At 39.6% G+C, this 16742-nt stretch overlaps 1 protein-coding gene across 3 annotated transcripts; it reads left to right on the top strand.

Annotated features, from left to right (window-relative positions):
- The first annotated feature begins 1534 nt into the window (after window positions 1–1534).
- LOC146574272 (LIM domain and actin-binding protein 1-like) lies at window positions 1535–16534 on the top strand. 3 transcript variants are annotated; one of them, XM_085273783.1, is made up of 10 exons: window positions 1535–1664; window positions 6009–6151; window positions 7281–7326; window positions 10355–10771; window positions 12372–12426; window positions 12529–12617; window positions 13520–13595; window positions 13733–13764; window positions 13881–14011; window positions 14088–16534. In XM_085273783.1, exons 2-10 carry the CDS (start codon window positions 6030–6032, stop codon window positions 15163–15165), a joined length of 2046 nt encoding a protein of 681 aa, XP_085129909.1. In that variant the 5' UTR covers window positions 1535–1664; window positions 6009–6029; the 3' UTR covers window positions 15166–16534. The 3 variants fall into 3 exon arrangements, with proteins under 3 accessions (XP_085129909.1, XP_085129907.1, XP_085129910.1); XM_085273781.1 differs by having other exon boundaries at window positions 13878–14011; XM_085273784.1 differs by lacking the exons at window positions 1535–1664; window positions 6009–6151; window positions 7281–7326 and adding an exon at window positions 7522–7867 and having other exon boundaries at window positions 13878–14011.
- Window positions 16535–16742: the final 208 nt, after the last annotated feature.

Genomic DNA, 16742 nt, shown 5'->3' with positions numbered 1-16742 from the left:
TTCCACTGCTGTCTGGTCAAGTTCTGATGCCCATGTATCAATTGTTGGCACTTGCGGTGGTGTGATGCACGGTGCATTCTGTCTGCAAATCAAACCTGTGTGGATAAAGGACCCAAAATGCAGACTGTCAAATAAGTTGAGGGAACAAAAAATGTCTGACCTTTTATTTAGGCATAGCATGTAAACAAAGACACCAGCAGAAAACAAAGTCCAGGTAAAACAAACAGAAATGCAGCCCGGGCATGGCAATAGTATTACAGTATGATACAACAGAGAACTAAGACAAACTGAGACTTTAAACAGACACATGAGGAAATCAGGGAGATGGGAAACACCATGCACACAAAATAAAACAGGAACAAAAAGATGACAACACCAAACAGAGAGACCGAGACTTAACCAAACAAATAAACAAAAAACAAACAAACAAACTACCAAGTAAACTGTAAAAATCGTGAAGCTAAACTGGGAATGTTTAGTTTAGAAACACATAATCAAAACTTTATATAAATAACCCAAACACAGACACAACATAATCAACAACAAGTAGAACTTAAATAAATATGTCCCCCATGTTCTTAAAAGAAAAGAGGCTTGTGTGCTCCTGTCTCAGCCTTTTTGAAGTGTGTTATTATAATTCTAATAGTTTCACTACGAAAATGTGATACCAGTTACTTCTTTTAAGTTGCAAGCAATCTATTTTTAAATGTTTTCAAAATAGCAACAGATCCTCATTAGATAACGAAACTGACTAAAAATTCCTCTCATTAGTAGAAGAGTGAGCAAATATGCATTTCTTTGGTAGAGAACACAAATTATTCAACTGAAAAACCGCCACTAACTTAAATATTTCACTTGGCCCCATTTGAGATGAGTTCAGTTCCCCGTAACAGCCTTGGCACAGAGAACAGATAGTACTTTGCTCAAGGACTCATACACTTGAGCAAAATGGTGGAAAATAAAAATTAAAGCTGTGATCTTCCTTTCTTGTAGCTCATCCAGCTGCTCTTATTTAGAAGGCAAATATCATGCAAACATTCAATGTCCCTTCCCTGACACAACCTGTTTTGACACCCATTACATTTAATAGGCTATTTTCCACAGGCAGGTCTTAAATAGTGGCTTTAGTAATGTTGTTGAGCTGGCACAATGCTATGTTTGACTTTGGAGCCTTGATTACTGATGGTATGTCTCACTTCTGTTTTTTCTATTTTAAGAATTTTACTGCATTCTGTGGATGAAACATTGCATTTTATAACACTAGTACTACACTAACAATCAAGCTATTATGTTAGCAAGTTGAGGAACAGTTGCTGAAAACTGTCAAAAGACAAAGCACAGAAACCACCCAAACCTATTTCCTTCATGTTTTTCTTCCCTGAGCTTTCCCGTCGCCAGAAACGGTCTTTCTCTGGAATTTCTAGATGGGAACAACAGCTCACCCTGCAAGCAAGCACAAACGCAAACATACCAGGTAGGAGTAATTTAACACCTAAGGTCATTGGTGCATAAAATCACGTGACGTTTGTCTCGCGTACTTCCACTGCACCTTTCTGCTCGAGCCACACCGGGCGGTGACGCAGTGGCGGCAGCAGTGTCAGGTGTCGCACAGGTTTCACAAAAAAAAAAAGAAAAAAGAAGTGACTCAACGGAAGTTCGCACAGGTAAGACGAAACCTAAAATAATAGCATAAAACGGGGTTTAATATACGTTGTAGCTACTATCAAAATAATAACGCCTATTTTGAAAACACTGAGGCAGCCGGTGACTGTTTAGGTCGAGATTTAGAATTTTATTGTCAAGCACGTGCACATACTTCTTCCTCCTCCTCGCTGTCTTCCAGGGAAAATGCCAAACCAGCCCAGCAGCTAAGCTTGTACTCTTAAGCGTAGTCACTGAGCTCTTTCGTGTAAAACTTAAGTGAAACTTACTTTGAATAAAATTTTGAGCGTTTAAATCTTTGTTAAAGTGCAGGTCTATAGGCTAACTACATTAGCTCGCAGTTATAACCACCATCTTACTGTTGCACCTGTAATGAAAGTTTTTTTTTTTTTTTTTAATTCAAAAAGACGCGATGCCCCCTGAACAGGGCTGCCGTTCTTAAAGTCGCGTCTGTTGCTCGCCTCTGTGCCGAGTCTTCACTTTAGACTCGGTTATTTTCGTCTGAACAGCTGATTTTGTGGTTTTGGTTTTAAGAATAGTTGCATCATAGCTCATTAATGTGTCAAACAATGCGGACTCCTCCTTAGTTGTTACCGTGTTGTGGTTACTTGTTGTCACGGAGAACTTTACTTTAAATAAGGGATAAAGGTCAGTATATAAACGGGTTTTTGATAAATTTATAAAGATTCTAATTTCTGTATTTTTATCACAGCGCACACACCAAATCTTAGCTTCAGTTCTTTTCAGGCTTTGTTTAAGATGTATTATCCAAGTTACCTCTGATTCAGTCGATGTTCCTGTTGAAAACCTGCACAAGTAACACAAATAGTAACTGTCAGAATTGTGGATCAGTTGGAAAACGACAGCTAAGAGTTAATAATATAATCCAGAGATGAGAGAGTGACAGTTTTTGAAAGATTAGATTATTTGTTGTCATACTAAAAAGCCATTAAACTGACTTGCATTATGTTTTATTAAGTGCTTAAACAGTAAATGCAATTTTTTCCCCTTTCAGGTTTCCATATAAGGTTGCTAAACAGGAAGTCAGAATTCTGAGCATTTGTTTTGCATACCTATGAAGCATTTCATTCTTTCCTTTGTATTAGTGTACAATTTTTGCTGCCTGTCGATGAGTGAATGAACACGTACAAGTAGAAAATCTCTCTTTCTAATAGTAGGGATTTGTGTTTGTTTTTGAGTCGTAGACGTCCTTTGTGTTTTCTTTGGTTTCTTCGGGCGTGTAGTGTTTAAGGATATGCAAAAGAGCGGATAGGCAACTTTAAACTGAAATGACCTGTATTATCCTTGTGGCAGATTGGTAGCTTGTCTAGGGTGTGTCCCTACCTTTCAATCGCAGTGCATGCAGGTATGGACTGCAGCCCCTGGATAACCTGCAAAAGAATCTGCAGTTTAAAAGGATGAATAGTACATTTTTCAGCACAGCTATCAAATTTGAATGAAGAAGTAACTGGCTACAGCAAAATATACAATTAATCAATTGATAAACTGACTTTCCTGCCAGGTTTAAACATTGTAGCAGTAATGAGTAGCCTCTCAGATGTAAGAACCTCATAAAAAGTTATTCTGTTGTTAATCTGTGTCTCTCCTAAAAACTCTAACACTAACCTCAGACTAAATGAAATTAATTATATATAACTGACTAGAAATACATCTTATAAATATGTAATATGTGCAGTCATGTTTAATCACGTTTATCCAAAAGTGATTTCATGAGCACCAGTTGTATTGGACTATGAAATCTATGTAGTCAGTCCTATGGCGAAATTCAGTCCAAAGTCCTTACACTATGCTTGTCCCAATTATGATTATGATGTAATAGGGACGCCTGAGTGAAAAGGTCCAGCTAGGAAGATAAATGATTACTGACTGTGCAGTGATTTCCAATTTATGGCTTTACAACCTACTGTCTGAGCACTAAACCAGGGTTTCATGGGCTAACATTCAGCTAATCCATCCTTGCTGACTTGGAAAACTGTACCAATAAAGCATGGGTTTGTCAGGACATTATTCATGACAAAGAAGACATTTCTGTTTGCCGGGAATGTGGTTGTTGGACCTTTTTATGAATGTTGGTTTTGTAAGGACAATGGGCTCACGCTCTGCTGATATCAGTTTGTGTTGCTGTCTTGCAATCAAGTGGCACAAGCTGGAGAGCAAGTTTGAACATGTTGACTTGTGTGTTTGCATCCCACACTTCATGTGCTTGTTCTCCGTCGTATGTATGTCAGGAGCAAGAACAGATATCTGTCAGAGTGCATGTCATAGGCCTGCACATGTATTTCGAGTGCAAAGTTTCACTCTGGCATAAATCTTCTCAAGAGGTTGCATATGCCAAGAAAGTGGTGTTGCTGTCAGATAACTTGGTGGACTGATAGCAAATGCAGATTGGAAGAGGGAGTCTGTCACTTTATTTCCATGAAAAGCAAGAATTCTTCATTCAAGTGTCTAATAGAGGCAACTAGAGGACTGGCCTTGCTGTTTAAAAAAAAAAAATACTTTTTCTTACAGGGAGTGCAGAATTATTAGGCAAGTTGTATTTTTGAGGAATAATTTTATTATTGAACAACAACCATGTTCTCAATGAACCCAAAAAACTCATTAATATCAAAGCTGAATGTTTTTGGAAGTAGTTTTTAGTTTTAGCTATTTTAGGGGGATATCTGTGTGTGCAGGTGACTATTACTGTGCATAATTATTAGGCTACTTAACAAAAAACAAATATATACCCATTACAATTATTTATTTTTACCAGTGAAACCAATATAACATCTCCACATTCACAAATATACATTTCTGACATTCAAAAACAAAACAAAAACAAATCAGCGACCAATATAGCCACCTTTCTTTGCAAGGACACTCAAAAGCCTGCCATCCATGGATTCTGTCAGTGTTTTGATCTGTTCACCATCAACATTGCGTGCAGCAGCAACCACAGCCTCCCAGACACTGTTCAGAGAGGTGTACTGTTTTCCCTCCTTGTAAATCTCACATTTGATGATGGACCACAGGTTCTCAATGGGGTTCAGATCAGGTGAACAAGGAGGCCATGTCATTAGTTTTTCTTCTTTTATACCCTTTCTTGCCAGCCACGCTGTGGAGTACTTGGACGCGTGTGATGGAGCATTGTCCTGCATGAAAATCATGTTTTTCTTGAAGGATGCAGACTTCTTCCTGTACCACTGCTTGAAGAAGGTGTCTTCCAGAAACTGGCAGTAGGACTGGGAGTTGAGCTTGACTCCATCCTCAACCCGAAAAGGCCCCACAAGCTCATCTTTGATGATACCAGCCCAAACCAGTACTCCACCTCCACCTTGCTGGCGTCTGAGTCGGACTGGAGCTCTCTGCCCTTTACCATCCAGCCACGGGCCCATCCATCTGGCCCATCAAGGCTCACTCTCATTTCATCAGTCCATAAAACCTTAGAAAAACCAGTCTTGAGATATTTCTTGGCCCAGTCTTGACGTTTCAGCTTGTGTGTCTTGTTCAGTGGTGGTCGTCTTTCAGCCTTTCTTACCTTGGCCATGTCTCTGAGTATTGCACACCTTGTGCTTTTGGGCACTCCAGTGATGTTACAGCTCTGAAATATGGCCAAACTGGTGGCAAGTGGCATCTTGGCAGCTGCACGCTTGACTTTTCTCAGTTCACGGGCAGTTATTTTGCGCCTTGGTTTTTCCACACGCTTCTTGCGACCCTGGTGACTATTTTGAATGAAACGCTTGATTGTTCGATGATCACGCTTCAGAAGCTTTGCAATTTTGAGACTGCTGCATCCCTCTGCAAGATATCTCACTATTTTTGACTTTTCTGAGCCTGTCAAGTCCTTCTTTTGACCCATTTTGCCAAAGGAAAGGACGTTGCCTAATAATTATGCACACCTGATATAGGGTGTTGATGTCATTAGACCACACCCCTTCTCATTACAGAGATGCACATCACCTAATATGCTTAATTGGTAGTAGGCTTTCGAGCCTATACAGCTTGGAGTAAGACAACATGCATGAAGAGGATGATGTGGACAAAATACTCATTTGCCTAATAATTCTGCACTCCCTGTATTTGTGACTTTTCCCCGAAGATGGAGAAAATAGGAGACAACAGAAACATCAGTAAATCAGTGCAGCAGAATAGTCAGTTGCCCACTAAAGACATCCCTTAACTATATGCACAAGGGACCATATTGCCATTGCGTCAAACAGATACATGAACTGTAGTGTTGAGATGCCTGAAATTGTTTGAGTATTAGTGTCAGAAGCTAAGAAATGCAGTCTGTATTCTAATACATATTTCTTACATTAGGAGTATTTGTGTTTTGTTTCTTTTAGGTATTTGGGTAATTGGCCGACATGGAAAGTAATCCATTCAGTCGAAGGAACTGGGCGGCACAGTCCATGCGTATCACTGCGAAGGAGCTGTCTCTGGTCACCACCCGAGGGAAAACCAATGCCATTGCAGAGCGCTTCTCCAAGTGAGTAACACTGTGTTGTCAGTAATATTTGCTTGTACTTTTAAAATGACCCTAATAGTAAAAGCTTAAATATACACTTATGTACTGAAAACTGAATCCACGTAGACGACAGCCCACTACAGACCCATGTGATTTGCTCTTGTGGTCTCTTGATCTCAGTCACAATTTCAGTATTTTGTGTGTAATACATCAAAAATAATTGGGACTAAAATGACTTATATTTGAGTTTTAATTAAGTTTTAAATGGTAAATGGCCTGTATTTGTATAGCGCTTTACTAGTCCCTAAGGACCCCAAAGCACTTTACACATCCAGTCACCCACCCATTCACACACACATTCACACACTGGTGATGGCAAGCTACATTGTAGCCACAGCCACCCTGGGGCTGCTGGACACTGGCGCCACCGGGCCCTCTGACCACCACCAGTAGGCAACGGGTGAAGTGTCTTGCCCAAGGACACAACAATCGAGACTGTCGGAGCTTGGGCGCAAACCGGCAACCTTCCGATTACAAGGCGAACTCCCAACTCTTGAGCCACGATCGCCCCTTGCTAGCATTGGGTCTAAACCAATGCTAGCAAGTTATACCTTGCTAGCATTGGTTTAGACCCATTTTGCTTTTAAAACTGCCTTAATTCATCATGGCCTAGATTCAACAAGGTCCTGAAAACATTTCTTAGAGCCTCTTGAGCCACGATCGCCCCTACTATTCAAGTCAAACTTTAATTGTCGCGGCGTGCATTACATGTTAAACATTTTTGCAGTTAAAGACTAGTGATCAGTGATCTAAAGCACTTACCAACTAGTTGATGATGTATGGATAAGACCTCTTAATATTTTATGATTTATTGTTTGTGTTACACAGTGCTAAAAAATGACAAAAAATACTATATATTTTCTGTTAAAGGTATAAAAATATAAAATAAACTAAATTAAAACTTTATATAAACACAACAAAATCAGACAAAAAAAAACAACATTAAATTAAATTCAAGTCTATCACTTATTGAGTTTACATTTTTTTTCAAGGTTCTTGAAGGAACAAATGGGCCTTTTAGAAAATTATGTGTATCTGCTTGTTATTGTTTTGAATCACTAGATGTCAGTGTTGTTTCTTTCTCTCTCAGGTACCAGAAAGCTGCTGAAGATTTGAGTGCAGAAAAGAAAAAAGGAGTAAGTACTTCTCTGAACAGATGGATAGTAGCAACATTTCATTTTCCAGTGACATCAGTTTAGAGTAATTTCTATTTTACCATGAGTTAAATAGTTTTGTGCAGCTGTTCCTGAATTTAATACATGAAAAAATAGAAAGAGTTCTCACATAAAGATCATCACGTCTTGTTTACAGCATTCTGATAATCCTGTCATAATGAACGGCATGATTAAATGATGTTTTTCTATGCAGCACGTCTTGCTTCATTTGCTCAGCATCCCCTAGTAATGGTGTTCAACTAATTACAGTATGAAGAGTGCACATGCAAACACACACACTCACCATGCCAACACACTGTCTGGGCCAAATGTCTTGTCCTGGCTTACATCTCATTGGCCACTTGTTGCGATGGGCAGGCTATCAAGCCCATAATCCTACTTTAGTGTAATCCCCGTGCAATGTTTCCAACTGTAGGTTAGCTGCCTTGTCAGAAAGACTGGCAAAAACCTGGACTGGGATTAAACCAATAACCCACCAGCTAATACCATGAAGAAATATGAGGTATTGTAGCCATGGTTGTGTATAATATCGTTATTGTTTACCAGTAAGGGTAGTTAGCTTCTTTTTTCTGTGTTTAATGATATGACTGGTAATGAGGATGACATCAGCCTTTCTTCCTCTCCCATAGAAACATGATGTGACTGCATTAGACAGACACTACCCTGTGTTATTTTGTTGTAACATAACTGTAATGAAACACTGCTAGTGTAAATAGTTGGATTAACCACTGTTTTCTCTAACTCATGCTTTAGACTGAATCATTCTGGTTTACTTGTATGTCTATGAGGTAGGTGTACAGCTCATGTACCACAAAGGTCTAGTTACAGTATCAGAGGATAATAGTCATCTCCACGTGTGTCTGAGACAAGTTTGAATGAGCAGCGTAAAAACGCCATCTGGCTGTCTGTGTGTGTGTGTGTGTGTGTGTGTGAGGTGGGGGAAGGGGGAAATGAATAATCTGTCAGATAAATTACATTAAAAATTGATAACAATTTTGTTGCATAGTTATGAGGGACCAAACGATTAAACTGCAAAGAGTAAACGATGTGATATTATGTTAATATTCACAGATTCAACAACAAATGGTTACAATAAGAAACTGAGAAATCAATTTTTTTCCTCACAGTTTTTATCCTTTTATGTGATGTAACAATTCAGTATAAGAGCAACTTATTATTATATTTTATATGTTGTAATTTTTTGTGTGAGGGGGATTATTGCTTGGCAGGATCATCTATCCAACATGTATTTTCCTCCTGCAACCAGGGAATCTGCAAACAAAGCCTGTCAAAAGGGTCTTTGTGGTATCTGATGGTGTAGCTGTTCACAAAATATAGTATAAATAGGGTGTCAATGTTCAGACTGATGTAAATTATTACATGTCAAGCGTAACATTTAAAAAAAAAAAAACCTGTTCAGCAGTATATAATTACTGCCTGTGTTTAAAAAAACAAAAACAAACTAAAAAAAACAAAACGAATTTTCCATTAAGTCTCCACTGAGTACTACCGATGAATCTCAAAACTACTAAAAATGTACACAGTCTCCAGTATGATATGAAAAGTATGACAAAAATGTTCCACCACAATTCATTGTTAAGCTATTTTCATTTTTTACTAAGACTTTGACGATTAATTCTTGTACAACCATTGCTGTTTTCTAATAACTATTTATTTGAATGGCTGTGTCCATGTTTTTAAATTTTGTCTTTGTCCTAAGACTTGTATTATTTGGCTGGTATCATAAATCCCATAGATACGGTTTTCAGTCACATTATCTTGATAAATCGTTTGGGATTGAAAGGCTGTCCAAGTCGTCACAGTTAACAAAGAGTTAACTTTTCCCTGTTTGAATCATTTCCTCCTCTGGTTTCCTGGGTATTCTGACTCTCTCTCTTTCACTTTCCTGCTGTTAAAGGGGCTGGACTAGCTCTTACAAGTAGATCTTGTCTTGCTGCTAGCATCCGGGAGGGCTCTGCCTCCCACTATCTGTCTGCACTGTGACCTGTAGAGGACCAATCAAAGGACTCCCACATCTTTTGCTGTCTAGTTGTGGTTACACCTCGTTCGGCCATTTCATCGCATTCAAGGTTTACTTTCTTCCTTTTGGCTTGAAAATCAAGGGCCAGCTCCACTACTTTTCAGTTATTTATATTCCTTGTGGTCTTGCCTGACAAAGACTGTCATTGTGCCTTTTGTTATTTTGTCCTTGCTTTTTTTTTTTTTTTTTTCTTTTTTTCTTTTTTTTTTTTTTTTTTGTCTGTCCGAATGTTAATTCAACTCTTTTTCAGATGTACCAGATTCATTTTATTCACTATGGCCGAGGTAGTGGTGTCTAGTAGTGGATGGGGTTTTGGCGCTCTTTTTTTGGGTTTGGTTTTCATTCACTTGTAATCTCTACTTTGCTTTCTTATATTCAAGGAGATTTAATTAAGTTAAATTTAATTTAGTAATAGCATAACTTGTTTAAATGTTCACACAGGAAGCTTTGATAGAAAAGTTCATGTTACAAGTTGATATCTTACCATTCTCACATCCTCTTTTTTTTCCAACACTTTCATAATTAAGGAAGTTCATGCCTTCTATTATTGTGCCATGCTGCTTGCTGCTGTCTTCCTGTCACTGGTGGCAGCAGATAAGTAGTGAAAAGAGTTGCTGTCAGTGTCTTCGGGTAAGGTAGAAATTGTCATGTGGAAAGGAATGCAACTGAAGGATCTGTCTCAGATATCTCCATCTTGAGCCAGCTGTTAAAATTCAGCAGCTACAGCATAATATTTATTTCCTGGACCAACTTTGAACAGCTGTTCACCTAATCCTTGGGTGAAGCCAAGTTCAGATTCAGGCATTTCCTATATTCCATTATACGGGACTGTGGATAAAGCTGTATGTCCTAATAGTGCATGCGTGTATAGTTTAGCTTATACACAGTGATTTTATGGTAAGCATAACATGCTCAACATAAAATTTTCTTTTCTTTTCTTTCTTGCAGTCTTTTGAGAGCGGAACAGTAGCCCTGCGATCTGGCAACCTCAGTGTTCTGAAGAAGCGCTGGGAGCAAGGAGGAACCGGTGATCAGGACAAGCCGTCTTCGGTTCCACCTCCACACCAGCCCATCTCACGCCACAGGCCTCGTACCTTGAACAGGCCTCCTTCCGTTACTGAGCCTCCGGTAAAGAGTCCTGGCCCACTGACAGATCAGGGAGGTCAACACGCAGCCAATAGTGTTCAGCAGGCCTCAGCAGCTCCAGAGATTGAAGACCAGAGAGGGTTGGAGAAGGAAGAGATGATGAATGAAAAGCTTGAACAGCACGTTCCAACCAGCCCGTGTGCCTCTTATGAAAAGCCCAGAGTGCCTTTGAACAACCTAAAGATGAAGTTTGAGAAAGGAGAAAAGCCCACAGAAAAGGTAAAATATTTTGCTTTTGATATCCCTGTAGCTGTGGTCACTGGATCTTCAACATGAGGATCTGAGGGTAAGGATTTTGTACTTTTGGGTAAAATAATTGTAACCATAATGCTGAGTCAGACCAGTCTTGTGCAATATTAGAAAAAAGACTGATGGCACAATGTTTCCCACATGTAGTGAGCTCCATGTTGCCTTTGTGACCATAGTTAATTAGTACATTTAAAACAATCTTACATGCTAATTGCTTTGCTGCTACAATCTCTGTCCAACAGTATACTAGTGACTCGTAGTTCATAAACAGAGATAAGAAGCTCTGAGTCACATATTAATGATTGATAAAAACCTGTGACCATCCTGTACGTGCAGAAGTACTCAGTGCTTAGTGTAGTTTCTGCAGATTTTCAACATCCTTCATATTTAGATTGTTTTAAATGCATTACCCATTTTTACCCAGTTTCTTCTGTTTTCTGAAGGAGCGCTTGTCCGTGTGAATTTACCCTTGTTCTCCTCAGCACCACCCACTCATCTCTCTTTCATTCATTCAGCCCAAAACAACAAGTATGCCACTCTTTATCTTCTGTAACAGAGGAATGCAGAAGCATTCCTGACCTGGGGCCGTCTCATTCCTCACAGGATCCCTTCTGAGGAGCAGTTGTCTTTATCTCACGTTTTATTAGCTGCAGTGTGTACCCTGCTCTACTGGGATTTTCCCAGTCCTGGGAATCATATTTAATTTTTTTTATTGTATTTTGTTGTGCAGCTCTGTATACACCATGTACTGCAGTCATGAAACAACCTATAAAATAAAATGAACTAAGTCGTAGTGTTTTTCACTGCTAGTAAAGAAGAAGTGAAATTTACATTACTAACATTTAAAAATTAGACTGGAGCCTTTATAACTGAAATGGTTATATAACCTTATAATCAAATATAGTGCAGTGCACCCTTTGCCCCTGTCTGGCTGCAGCTTTCAATATTTTAATGTTCTAGTCGGTGTTTGATTTGCATGGCAGGGGCGGTCTGCGAGACAACAGGACTCCAAAGTTCCAGTGAAGCAGTCTGTAGAAATGGGCTATTTTAATTGGTCCAAACCAGCTCATGTGTGTAAAGGATAGGTGGTGCGAGAAACTGTGTGGTTTTCTCATTTGTTTGAGTAAAACAGGCATATTGGCAGACCAACGCACAGAGCTCACTCTTTAGTAGAGTGGAATAATTTTGGTTCTTTGCCCACGTGCAAACGTGTGTTTGGTTCTTTTTAACCACATGCTGCATGGCTGTCTCTGCAGATACCGCTCTGGTTACTGCCAGGTATTCACTGGATGCCTGAAAAGCACATGAGCTTGATTTTGTGCATTTTTACTGCTGAGTTCAATATCTGCTGCTCAAAACTTGCAGCTTGTTTGGGTTTGATCCAGTCCTACAGGCAGTGTGACTTTTGATCACTTGCCAGTGACAATGCTATGAATAAAAAGATAAATGAACTGATTTAGGCCACAATTAAAGGCAGGGGAGGAGCAGAAAACAAATTTATGCTTAAAAGTTCATAACTTCACCTTCATAAACTGATCTTCGGAACCCATCAGTTGTTTTATTCTTCCAGGGTGGCAGAGAAGCACTTCGTAGTACTTCATCAGATGACGTGGAGCAGCCAAGCAGTAAGCAAATATCAGTAGCATTAATGAAATGCAGAAAGATTTGGGTTTAATGCAAAACAACGTCAGGCAAGGCACTTAATTTGATCCTCTCTTCTGCTTCAGGTCGCCCTGTGCTGAGGCGATCATCATCTCTGAAGGAAAAGATGGCCAAGTACCAGTTTGCTGTTGCTAAACAAGAACAGACACATTCTGTGAGTTCATGTAATAAAGAGGTTCACAACAAAAACAGTGAAAATCCCAGTAATTAAAAGATTACCTCGTATTTTGGAGATTTTAAGAGAATTTTAATGAACATGATTCAAAGTGATCAAAACAACAATCAAAGTCCAACATTATTCATTACATATGTTAGTTACATCTTACCCGTACTGAGTTCGAGCTCCTTTCGCTTTCAGAGCTGCATTATTTGTTAGTGACAACAAGCTGCTGGAAAAGTTCCTCCGAGATTTTTGGTCCATGTTGGCGCGACAGGATCACACAGTTAATGGATATTAACTGTGTGGATATATGAGCTCATTGTCATGTTCAAGAAACCAGTTTGAGATTGAGTTTTGTTACATGGAGTGTTATACTGCAGCCGTCAGAAGATGGGTACACTGTGGTTATAAAGGCATGGCCATTGTTAGTAACACTACTCAGGTGCTGTGATGTTTTAATGATGCTCCCTTAGTACTAAGGAGCCCAAGGTTTCCCAAGAAAATATCCCCCACAACATTACACCACCACCAGCAGCCTGAGCTGTTTATACAAGGCAGGCTTGATCCATGCTTTTATGTTGTTTACCCCACCATCTGAATGCTGCAGCAGAAATAGAGACCATGCAACATTTCTCCAGTCTCTGCTCAGTTTGTACTTCAGCAGGTCATCGTGGCCATGTTTACATGCATAAATACATCCAGGTGCTGTTATTGCCAGCAACTCAACTAATCTTTCCCACACAGAAAATGAATTTTATCATTCAGCACAGACCATTTGTTCTACCTTGCTTTTGTAACTCATGCTTCTCTGAGATGTTTACCTTTCTGTACCAGAAACAGGTGAACATCTCATTGTTTATTATATAACAATCAATGTTTCTCTCTTTTTCCTCCAGGTTTCGGCCCCACAGTCTGCTCCAAAAGCATCTGCATCTGAAAATGAGAAAGTAACGCCTGTGCCTGAATGCAATGGTTGGTCTTAAAGGATACTTGGAGAATACAGTCATGTGCAAATTTCATTTTTACTGTGCATATTGTGCTACTAGTCTGCTTTACCAGTCTTAATAATTGAGCAGCAACTGAGCTCGTTTATGTTCTGTCTGTTTTAGGGGACAGCACGGAGCAACCAAAATCACCACGGGTGAGTCATCACAGTGAACAGTAGACATGCACATATCATTAACTTAAAAAAAAAAAAAAAAAAAATCAGCCAGTGTTAATTGTCAATAAAGCTGACACTATTTATGTTTTTAGAAGTTTCGCCCACCAGAGAAGGAGACGTGCATCGCTTGTACAAAGCAAGTGTATCCACTGGAGAGACTTGTGGCCCATCAGCATGTCTACCACAAAAGCTGCTTCCGCTGTATTCATTGCAGCACAAAGCTTAGGTAAGCATTCACACCAGATGCTTCCACTTCTATATCATAATCTCCTCTCATGTAAATATTCCTGTCTGTTTTATAGTCTTGCAAATTATGCTTCTCTGCATGGAAACATCTACTGCAAGGCCCATTTCAACCAGCTCTTCAAAGCCAAAGGCAACTATGATGAAGGCTTTGGTCATCGGCCTCATAAGGAGATGTGGGAGCCGCGAGTTGACGGAGATGAAGATGTTGAAGCGGTGAAGCAAAAAGAAGAAGAGAAAACTGCAACAGTGAATCGTCCAGCTGAGAGTGCCTCAGACATGCAGCCTGTCCCAGATGTGGAAACGTCTCCACATGTTAAGGTTACAGATCTGACCGCCTTACTGGAAAAGCAGAGTCGCAAGCAGACAAATGTGATCTCTGATGAGAAAGCTCAGTCAGAAAAGCCAACTGAGAAACGCAAACTGAAGATCGACTGGCCTCCCCGGACGGGTGAGCAGCACACCGGGACAGAATCCCTTAGTCCAGTCACAGAGGACATTGGTTCAAGCCGACCCTGGAGAGCCAAGTGGCCTCCAGATGATGAAGCGCCTTCAACTTTCCAGAGCTCAGAGCGTGCTGAATTGAAGAGCCTGAGGAGGAGCACTTCTCTTAAGGAGCGGATTCGGCCTTTTACAATAGCAGCCAAACCCAAGTCCACAAACCCCACAGGTCCTCGCGAGCCTCGTCGTAATCTCAAATCTCTGCAGGATTGGAGAGCATCTTTTGAGGAAAAAACATCTTCTGAAGAATCAACAAAGGAAAATAAGCCAGAAGTCCAGCAGGAGAAAAAGCAGAAAAAGAAAGAGAAGATGTCTCAGATGCAAAGTGAAGATAAAGAGACCATCTCTGAGGGGGACGTGGCGAGTCAGGTTGAGAAAAAGAAAGAAAGAGATGAGGGAGTAAAAAGAAATACAAAAGGAGACAAGGCGGCTGGGGATGAGGGCTCTTTGAGAAGCTTATCTCCTGAGATGCCAATCAACCTTTCTCCACCATCAAAGCCAAACCAGAACCGCACCTCCCAGGATGTGGGCTTCTGGGAAGAGGACAAAGAAGGAAGTGATGCAGAGGATCTGAGTGCAGAGGATATAATCAAGAAGAACCGCTGTTATGAAGAGGAGGAGGACACTGAGTCATAGAGTACCTTACAATTTTACTGTCACTTCCTTACACCTTAAAACCCCTTTTCATATTCTCAGCTTCTACGTAGATTATAATTTTAGCTTTGCCAGATTTTATAGTGATGCAAAAGTGTGTAATAGAGTATGCGCATTCATGCATATTTATATATTGAATACTGCCTTATGTTAACAGTTAATAACTTAAAAATGCAAAATTTTCGCATACTTATTTTCATTATATAGTTTAAACATATCTGATGTATCTTGTTTATGACTGATGATATTACTGGAAGGCTGGCCTCTGTTAAATTGAATCATTGACTGTGGTCATTATGTGCAGCGTGAGCAGCATATTATGTGCAGGAGGTGTATCCACAATCTATTATAATTTATGTGGCACTTAATAGTACTCTTTAACTACGGGGAGTACCAGACTGCATGCAGCCAAACAGTCACAACGTGCAAGAAACAGTCTAAATATCTGCACTGCTAAGATGTCAGAAAGCACAGATATTACAGTTTAGGTTTTACACTTTGATTTAATTTCAATAGTAAATTAAAGAGAAAAAATTAAACAGAAGTTGAACAATTATGTGCTTGCTAAGAATTTACCTTATCTCCATACAACAACAAAAGCCTTGTCTTCTCTCAAGGATGAAAATACTGTCCATTAGTGTCAGTACTCCCTAATAGCCGTCCCTTTGTTATGTAATTACTCTGATTTTTTTTTTTTCCCCTCTCTGCAAGCGTCAGGCATATTGAAATCACTTAATTTTCTCAATCAATCAATCAATCAATCAATCAATCAATCAATCGTACTATGCTAGCTGTAGCCTATCTCAGCTACCATAGGGCGAGAGGCAGGGTACACCTGGACAGGTTGCCAGCCTGACGCAGGGCTCCACATCTCACTATGATTAGCGTGCATCTGAACATTCAACTATCACAAGGCCAGCTGCTTTTACTTGGTTAAAGTAACTAGATATTTAGGTATACAGACAAACAAGCGAGTGAAGTCCAACACCATGCTGCTGGGGGATTTTTGCTTTGATAGAAGTACAATTAGCGATACAGTGATACATCAGAAAAGGCTTCCCTTAGTCTCAATCATAGCTGAAAAAGCTTTGATATGTTATTTATTTAGAGCTTTTTGATTGTGATGTTACATGTTAGAATATTTTTATTATTAATCACCATTGTCACAGTACAGAACTTTTTCTGGTAGGAAACTTTTCAGTTGCATACCCTTGGGGCCTTCAGATTTTTTTTTGTTTTGTTTCATTCTTCTCAAATGTAATCCGGTTTATACTGTATGTTCACTCTTTGTATTTTATATTGGTGGGATGTATGTTTTTAATAAATTGAACAATAAACCTTGGGTACCACAGTCTAAGCTGTCCGTTCAATGGACGATTTGAGCAAAATGGACTCTTTTAATGTATAAACTACACAGGAACACAAAGGTTCATCTAGACCAGGGGTCAGCAACCTTTAACACCCAAAGAGCCATTTGGACGCGATTTCCACGCAAAAGAAATCACTGGGAGCCGCAAATACTTTTTGACATCTAAAATGAAGATAACACTGTATATATT

The sequence above is a fragment of the Mchenga conophoros genome, linkage group LG5 (assembly GCF_057382185.1).
Source record: "Mchenga conophoros isolate Kocher_MC1m ecotype Shallow Benthic linkage group LG5, M_conophoros_male_GT1.1, whole genome shotgun sequence".
NCBI classification, from domain to species: domain Eukaryota; kingdom Metazoa; phylum Chordata; class Actinopteri; order Cichliformes; family Cichlidae; genus Mchenga; species Mchenga conophoros.
This window is presented reverse-complemented; position numbering and strand designations above follow the sequence as displayed.